Source organism: Panthera uncia (assembly GCF_023721935.1).
Source record: "Panthera uncia isolate 11264 chromosome B2 unlocalized genomic scaffold, Puncia_PCG_1.0 HiC_scaffold_25, whole genome shotgun sequence".
Classification (NCBI taxonomy): Eukaryota; Metazoa; Chordata; class Mammalia; order Carnivora; family Felidae; genus Panthera; species Panthera uncia.
In genome coordinates, this window is record NW_026057581.1 from 1,026,511 (window position 1) to 1,036,237 (window position 9,727).

At 36.6% G+C, this 9,727-nt stretch overlaps 1 protein-coding gene across 1 annotated transcript; it reads left to right on the plus strand.

Annotated features, from left to right (window-relative positions):
* The first annotated feature begins 8,490 nt into the window (after window positions 1–8,490).
* LOC125939343 (putative olfactory receptor 2B3) lies at window positions 8,491–9,459 on the plus strand. Its single transcript, XM_049654769.1, has one exon. It carries the CDS (start codon window positions 8,524–8,526, stop codon window positions 9,457–9,459), a length of 936 nt encoding a protein of 311 aa, XP_049510726.1. The 5' UTR covers window positions 8,491–8,523.
* The last annotated feature ends 268 nt before the right edge of the window (window positions 9,460–9,727 follow it).

Consider the following 9,727-nt stretch of genomic DNA (forward strand, 5'->3'; position numbering starts at 1 on the left):
AACTGGATGTAATGACCACAGAATGGAAGAAGCACAGAAACAAATATGTGATATAGAAGATAAAAATAATGGAAAATGATGAAGGTGAACAAAAGAGATAAAGAAGAATTATGGATCATGAGAATACACTAAGAGAACTCAGGGACTCTATCAAACATAATATTTGTATCATAGCAGTCTCAGAAGTAGAAGAGAGAAAAAAAGGGGGCAGAAGGTTTATTTGAGAAAATAATAGTTGAAAACTTCCCTAATGAGGGGAAAGAAACAGACATCGAAATTTAGGAGCACAGAGACCTCCCATCAAAGTAAACAAAAGTAGACCAACACCAAGAGAGATAAATAAAAAACCCTAAAATCAGCAAGACAGAATAAATCCCTAACTTACAAGGAAAGACGTATAAGACCACCTGAAGATTTCTCCACAGAAACTAGCGAAGCCAGGAGAGAGTGATATGATATATTCAACAGGCTAAATGGGAAAAATATGCAGTCATGAATACTCGTTCCAGCAAGGTTCTCATTCAGCATAGAAGGAGAGATAAAGAGTTTACCAGAGAAACAAAAACTAAAGGATTCCATGGCGACTAAACTAGCCATGAAAAAATATTAAAGGGAAGTCTTTGGTGAAAAAAAAGGACCAAAAACACCAAAGATTAGACAGGAAAAAAGAAAATCTCCAGAAACAACAGCAAAACAAATAATAAAATGGCATCAATACATATCACTAATTAATCTGAATGCAAGTGGACTAACCACTCCAATTAAAAGACACAGTGTGTCAAAATGGATTTAAAAAAAATACCCAGCTCTAGGTGTCTCTCAAGACAATCACTTAAGGCCTAAAGACACCTGCACATTGAAAGTGAAGTGATGGAGAAACACTGGTCATACATATGGATGTCAAAAGAAAGCTGAAGCTGAAGTAGCAATATATACATCAGACAAACTAGAGTTTAAACCAGGAACTGTAACAAGAGATGAAGAAGGGCACTATATCATAAAAAGGGGACTATCCAACAAGTGGATCTAGCAATTGTATATATTTATGTATCCAACCTGGAAGTACGCATATATATAAAACAAATAAGAATAAACACAGAGGAACTCACTGATATAAAAATAACAATGGAACTGGTAACACCCCAGTTACATCAATGGACCCATCACTCAAGCAGAAAATCAACAAGGAAATTTAGCTGTGAATGACACACTGGACCAGATGGATTTAACAGTTATATTGAGAATATTTCATCATAAATCAGCAGAATACATATTCTTTTCATGTGCACATGGGACATTATCAAGAATAGATTACATATTGGTCATAAATCAGGCCTCAACAGCTACAAAGAAATTGAGATCATACCATGCATCATTTCTGACCAAAATGCTAAAAAACATGTTGCCAACGACAAGAAAAAATTGGAAAGACCACAAGTACATGGAGATTAAATTGCATGCTACTAAACAATGAATGTGTAAACCAGAAATCAAAGAATAAATTTTCAAAATATAAATTAAAAAAAAAAGAAAATGTAAACACAACAGTCCAAAACCATTGGATGCAGGTAAAGCAGTCATAAGAGTGAAGTATAGAGAAATACAGGCTTACTTCACAAATCAAGAAAAATCTCAAGTAAACATCCTATCCATACACCTAAATGAGCTAGAAAAAGAACAATTAACAAAGCCTAAGGCCAGCAGAAGAGGGAAAATAATCAATACTAGAGCACATATAAGTGATACAAAAACCAAAAAAAAAAAAAATATTGAACACAGAAACCAGGAGCCAGTTCTTCAAAAAAATAAAATTGATAAACCCTTAGCCAGATGTACCAAAAATAAAAGAAAGCACCTCGATAATAAAATCACAAATGAGAGAGGAGAAATACAACCAACATCAGAGAAATTCAAACAATTATAAGAGAACATTATGAAAAACTATATGCCAACAAATTGGACCACAAGGGGAAAAACTGACGAATTCCTACAAATATATAAACTATCAAAACTGAAATAGAAAGAAATGGAAAACTTGGGCAGACTGATAACCAGACAAGAAAGTGAATTGGTAATCAGAAGTCTCCCAACAAAAAAAACCAGGGCCACATAACTTCACAAGGAAAATTCTACCAATGATTTAGAGAGGAATTAATACCTATTCTTTTCAATCTGTTCCAAAAAAGGAGAAAGAACAGTAAAACATCCAAATTCATCCTGTGATGTCAGCATTACCCTGATTCCCAAAACAGACAAACCCCCACTAAAAAAGACCAAATTCCAGATGGATATAGATGCAAAATTTCTCAACAAAATACTGGTAAATCAAAACTAACTGTACATTAAAAGAATCATTCACCACAATCACATGGGATTTATTCCTGGATGGCAAATGTGGTGCAAATTTGGAAATCAATCAACATGATACACCACATTAATAAAAGAAAGAATAAGAATCATATGATCCTCTCAATAGATGCAGATAAGTCATTCGACAAAGTACAATATCCAATCATGATAAAAACCCTCAATTAAGGGGACTTAGAGGGAACATAGCTCTATATAATAAAAGCCATATATGAAAAACCCATAGCTAATATCATCCTCAATGGGGGAATACAGAGATTTTCCTCTCCAGTCAGGAACAGGACAGGGACGTCAACTCTCATCACTGTTATTTAACACAGTAGCAGCAGTCCTTGCCTCAGCAATCAGGCAACAAAAACAAAGAAAAGGCATCTACACTGGTGAAAAAGAAGACAAACTTTCACTACATGCAGATGACATGATACTCTATCTTGAACACCCAAAAGATTCCACCCAAAACTTGCTAGAACTAATACATGAATTCAGAAAAGTCATGGGATACAAAATCAACATTCAGAAATCTGTTGCATTTCTATATACCATAATGAAATAACAAAACAAGAAATCAAGGTATTTATCCCATTTACAATTGCACCAAAAATCATAAGACACCAAGGAATAAACCTAAGTAAAGAGGTAAAAGATCAGTACCCTCAAAACTATAGAACACTGAAGAATGAAATTAAAGATGAGACAAATAAACGGAAAAATATTCCATGCTCATGGAATGGAAGAAAGATATTTTTAAAATGTCAATACTACCTAAAGCATCTACACATTTAATGCAATGCCTGTCAAAATACCACCAGCATTTTTCACTGAGCTAGGACAAACAGTTCTAAGATTTATATAGAGCCACAAAAGACCCAGAATAGACAAAGTAATGTTGAAAGAGAAAAGCAAAGCTGGAGCCATCACAATTCCCTATATTACAAAGCTATAATCACCAACGCAATATGGTACTGCCATAATAATGGACACACAGATCAATGGAATAGGTAAGAAAACACAGAAATAAACCCATAACTATCATAACTATATGGTCAACTAATCTTCAACAAAGCAGCAAATAATATGCAATGGGAAAAAAGAGTCCTCAACAAATGGTGCTGGGAAAACTAGACAACTACAAACAAAGTAATGAAACTGGACCACTTTCTTACACCAGATACAAAAAATATAAATAAATAAATTCAAATGCATTAAAGACCTTAGCTTGAGACAGGAAAACATTAAAAACCTAAAGAACAAAGGCAGTAACCTCTCTGACATCAGCCACAGCAATTTCTTACTAGATATGTCTCCTGAAACAAAAGGAAAAATGAACTATTGGAACTTCATCAAGATAAAACCTTCTGCACAGTGAAGAAAACAATCAACAGGCAGCCTACAGAATGGGAGAATATATTTGCATGCCATATGTTAAAAAGGGTTAGTATCTTAAATCTATAAAGAATTTATCAAACTCAAACAATACAGTTAAGCCATATATGAAAAACCCATAGCTAATATCATCCTCAATGGGGGATGTTAACAGTTAAGAAATGGGCAGAAGACATGAATAGACACTTTTCCAAAGAAGACATACAGATGGCCAACAGACACATGAAAAGATGCTCAAAATCACACAGTATCAGGGAAATGCAAATCAAAGCCATGATGAGATACCACCCTACACCTGTCAGAATGGCTACAATTAACCACTCAGGCAACAATAAATGTTGGTAAGGATGTGGAGAAATGGGAACCCTCTTGCACCATTGGTGGGAATGCAAAATGGTGCAGCCAATCTGGAAAACAGTATGGAGTTTCCTCAAAAAGTTGCAAATAGAACTACACTACAATACAGCAATTTCTCTGTTTGGTATTTACCCAAAGGATAAAAAAATACAGATTTGAAGGGGCACATGCACCCCAATGTTTACAGCAACATTACCAACACTAGCCAACTATGGAAAGAGCCCAAGTGTGTGTCAACTAATGAATGGAGAAAGGCGTGATATTTATATACAATGGAATATCACTCAGTGATCAAAAAGAAAGAAATCTTGTTAATTGCAATGACATGGATAGAGCTACAGAGTATAATGCTAAGTGAAACAAGTCAGTCTTAGAAAGATAAATACCATATGATTTCATTCATATGTGGAATTTAAGAAACAAAACAAATGAACATAAGTGGGGGAAAAGAGTAAAACCAAGAATCAGCCTTTTAACTATAGGGACCAACCTATTGGTTACCAGGGGGGAGGTGGTGGAAGAATCGATGAAATAGGAGAAGGGGATTAAGAGTACAATGATCCTGCAGAGTGCAGAGTAATGTACAGAATTATTGAATTACTATACTCTACACCTGAAATGCATATGAGTATGTGCTAACTGTGATGGTTTAATATTTAATAAAAAAAGAAAATTTTATAATATAAATAATGATTATATTCTCTATATGATTTTATAATTCATAAAATACATTATATACAAAATAAAAATAAGTGAAAATAAATATAATAAAATTTCAAAAAGTGACTTTTAGGGTATATCTAAGCTGGTGCTCAATGTAATTTCAGTTTTCTTTATTTTACCAAAATCTTAGGTGGGCACATATTAAATTACTAATTGCAGAAATCAACTTATCTTCAAAATCTATTCCATTGCAATCCCCCATCATTCTACTAGCTCTGCCCTGGTGGATTCATGCCAACCTTAAACTTCAAGATGAAAATTTACATGTGTTGAATCTGTTTGATATAGTTATTTATGCTGCATATCCCTAGCAGATGTAGTCTAAACACATGCATACAAATTTCAAGGAACAATAGGAATAAACACCAAATGTGGGCTCACTATTTGACCATGAGACCATTTAATCTAATTTGGGCTATAAGTTCATTTAGCCTTGTGCTGTCCTGAGTAAACATCTCCAAACTCATCATTCATGATTTAAGTTTCATGACTAGCATCTTCCCCCTAGCTTTAACATTTATGAACCACCTGTGTGCCTGTGTTACCCTGCCAGTGCAGTTGGGAATAGAGTTCATTATTTCCTCTCTGGACACAATGACCAATTAAACTGGAGGGACTCTGGAATCCCTGGGGCTAAGATAGAGGACACGGCACTGTGGGAATAGGTAGCCCTTTCTTAAAGGGCTCTGCTGATGTTGTAGATATCTATGAAATCAGCTTCCCACTGTAAACTCTGCTAGGAATGTGGTGAGCATAGTCAGCATCAATCAAACATATGCCCCAGTGACTGAACACATACCTATAAACCATTTTTATTTCATCCTAAGGAGTTTACTCATATTTTATGTTTGTGATGCAGCCCAGGTTGCATGCTAATATCGTTCCAATCTGTGAGGAAAAGGTCATTAAATAAGAATGTCACAAGGGTTGGGGCGCCTGGGTGGCGCAGTCGGTTAAGCGTCCGACTTCAGCCAGGTCACGATCTCGCAGTCTGTGAGTTCGAGCCCCGCGTCAGGCTCTGGGCTGATGGCTCGGAGCCTGGAGCCTGTTTCCGATTCTGTGTCGCCCTCTCTCTCTGCCCCTCCCCCGTTCATGCTCTGTCTCTCTCTGTCCCAAAAATAAATAAAAAACGTTGAAAAAAAAAATTTTTTAAAAAGAATGTCACAAGGGTTGACAGCTCAAAGAGGCTCTCCGTTTACCAACCATCTCTGAAACATGCACACAGAAAGGCAGGGGTATCTCTCTGACACTTGGAAGGAAGGTGAGTCCTGGCTGCAGCAGGGAATTCTGTCGCTTACTCACCTTACCCACGTTCTTACCTCTGCTTAAATAATCACTGTTCAGTTTGTTTCCTAGGAATTTTAAAATGGATGTCAAGTATTTTCAGTGATTCAAACAACCTTAGTTATCATTTGACCATTCAGAATGTACCTTTCACCATCTTATCTCCATGCATTAGAACTGTCAGAGGGATGTTTTCAAGCAAAAAAAGAATTCGTGGTATTTAAAGTTTCTTTTGATTACTGCAGGATATGTGAATAGGAAAGAGGTAAGATAACAGCAAAATGAATGTGTGCTTTGTCAAGAGGTGAGTCCATTTTTCTGATAATGGAAAAGAGCAATCGGAATGAGCAGATCACACTGACATATGACACTTGGGTAGAGCAGAACACATGAAAATTGGAGAAAATACAGCAATTGAGTAGAGTCCTTTTATAGCCCATGCCCTTCAGATAAGCCAGCACCTGCTACTAACCATTGACTTGACTTCCATTTACTGGAAACCATGTTCTCAGTATTATGCTAGAAGCAAAGAAAAAGTGACATATATGTTTAATCATTTCATAAAATTATGAACTTACAATAATTGTTGGCACCACCAACAATAATTTGGTTCTGTTCTTCTTATATTCATGCCAAGCTGAGACAATGGCCCATCATGATGTTAATAATTAGCACTAATGATGGATGTCAGTGATACTCTAAGTGATGAGAAGCTCACACTCAGTGAAGCTTGCTGTCTCCAGCACCGTCCTGACTTCTGACGTGTGCAGTGCCTCATTTGGCTTTCACAGGACCCCTTATTATCAGTATAGCGATTTGTTCTAAATGTGGCAAAAGGACTTTCGCCTTTGCTCACACTCACACAGCTAAGAATAAATGTAGGCAGGTGGTATATCCTGAGGATGTGTTTATAACAGCTAACTTTTAAAGGTGATTTTTTTTCTAACACTACCAAATGATTATACAATGTGACATTTCCTGGTTAATTTTGATTTCTGTTTCTTATTGATAGAAAAATCATATATCTTTTCTTTTTAAACTTGCTTTATTTTTTCTTCCCCAATTGCTCATTTAAGTCAATTGCTCACTTTTAATTGGATTTTTTATCTTGTCTCATAATTATTATATAGTAATTCTGTATGTTTTAAGATAGTTATCATTTTTGCCATAAACACCACACATTTTTTCCATCTTGCATTTATCTTTTATCTTTATGTATCATAATTTTTCCTGAGAAAAATTCAACTTTACATGTAAACCAAACAAAAGTCAAATCTCATTTCCTCTTGCATTTTTCCACTGAAGGTGTTATTTACCAAGGAATAATGTGCATCTGTAGCTAAAACGCTGAAATTTAACCCACATATAATGGAAGGAATTAAATTCTTCATGCCTTCTCTCCTCAAGCTGCTGCACGTGCACAGCGGCCTGTGCTTCTCCTGCTGTAAAAGCTGTTCCACCCAGTGTGAGGTAGGTCTCTCCTCTCATGCTACCCTCTTTTGCAGTACCCTATTCTCTGTCTAGCATCACTCACTATGTTCACACTTGTAAATTCCAATGGTGTAAGTCCTACTAATGACCCTGCATTTAAAAACACAAGGTGGATTGAGAAACTTAAGTGCACTTGGGTTTTATCTCTTAACTGATAACTTATCTGATAACTGATAACTTCCACACTGAGGAAAATCAACTTGATTATTTGATTCTTGCTGTTCTATTTGGTGTATAATCACTGGCATGTGGTCTTTAATCAGTCTTGCTGTGTTCTCTGTATACAGGGGAGGAGATATGGTATAGAAAAAAGAATGGCCTTTAGGTCCAGGATTTGGGTCTAGCCCTCACCACTACTGGGTATGCAGAGTATTCATGTGCACTGAGTCATAATAGCAATAAAATGTAGATTTTCATCTATCTGTCACATTTCAGTCAAGTAGCGATTAGAATATCAGGTGAAAATCTGATATGGGTACTAAGGAGTGTACCTGTTTTGATGAGCACAACTGTGTGTAAGTGTCAATAACCATACTGTACAGCAGAATCTAATGTACACCTGAAGATACTTTGTGCACACCTAACAAAACGGAGAAAAATTGAAATGTCTTGGGCATTTACAATTGTCTGTGCTCCCTGCATATACGTTTATATACTTTGTCACTCAAAAGTAATGATTTACCTCATAAAGTAAGTTAAACATAACTGCTAAGACAGAACTACTTTCTAACCTAAGAGAATCATATCATATTTCATAAACTATAAATTTATAGTAACTTATGATTACCGTCAATTATGTTTGGTGTTGAATCATTCATTATAATTAATCTAAGTTCGGTTTCAATAAGAGTTTTCAATAATTATCTACTGACTACTTTCCTATTTTATATTTTTAGGAAGAAAAATAAGTGAGTCATCATGAATTGGGCTAATGAGAGCTCCGCAAGAGAGTTTATACTACTTGGCTTCTCAGACAGGCCCTGGCTACAAATGCCCCTGTTTGTGCTTCTATTAATATCATATACATTCACCATCTTTGGCAATGTGTCCATCATGATGGTGTGCATTCTGGATCCCAAACTTCATACACCCATGTATTTCTTCCTCACTAATCTCTCCATCTTAGATCTGTGCTATACCACAAGCACAGTCCCTCATATGTTGACAAATATTTGTCGCAACAAAAAGACCATCAGCTACGGTGGCTGTGTGGCACAGCTCATCATCTTCCTGGCCCTGGGAGCTACTGAGTGTCTCCTCCTGGCTGTCATGTCCTTTGACAGATATGTGGCAGTCTGCAAACCCCTGCACTATGTATTTATTATGAATCATTGGTTCTGCTTAAAGGTGGTAGCCTTCTCGTGGTTCACTGGCTTTGGTAATTCAGTGTTGCAGTCTTCCTTGACCCTTAACATGCCACGCTGTGGTCGCCAGGAAGTGGACCACTTTTTCTGTGAGGTGCCTGCCCTTCTCAAGTTGTCGTGTGCTGACACAAAGCCCATTGAGTCTGAGCTCTTTTTCTTTAGTGTATTAATTCTGCTAATTCCAGTGACATTGATCCTCATTTCTTATGGCTTTATAGCTCAAGCAGTGTTGAGAATCAGGTCAGCAGAAGGACGACGAAAAGCTTTTGGGACATGTGGGTCCCACATGGTTGTGGTCACTCTCTTTTTTGGTACAGCCATCTACATGTATCTACAACCACCTTCATCCACCTCTAAGGACTGGGGAAAGATGGTTTCTCTCTTCTATGGGATCATTACACCCATGTTGAACCCCCTTATCTACAGCCTTAGAAATAAAGATATGAAGGAGGCCTTCAAGAGGGTGATGACAAAAATCTTTTTTCTGTAAGAAATAAGTACTCCATTGTGATGAGGGTCCTCTATGAGTTTCTATCCTTGCAAGTGGTGATAACATTTGAACTGATTTCCTACTTTCCTGGTTCTTATGATTTCACTGAATTCTACCAACAGTTAGAAACGTCCTCCTTTTTCAAAGGCAATGCTGAGATACCTTTTCTAAGTTCCCTTTTCTAAGTATCTGGAAAGATACCTTTCCAGAAGTTCCCCCAATGCACTCTGTTCCTTGAGGACACTTGGATGGTTGATCTTCCTGTTTA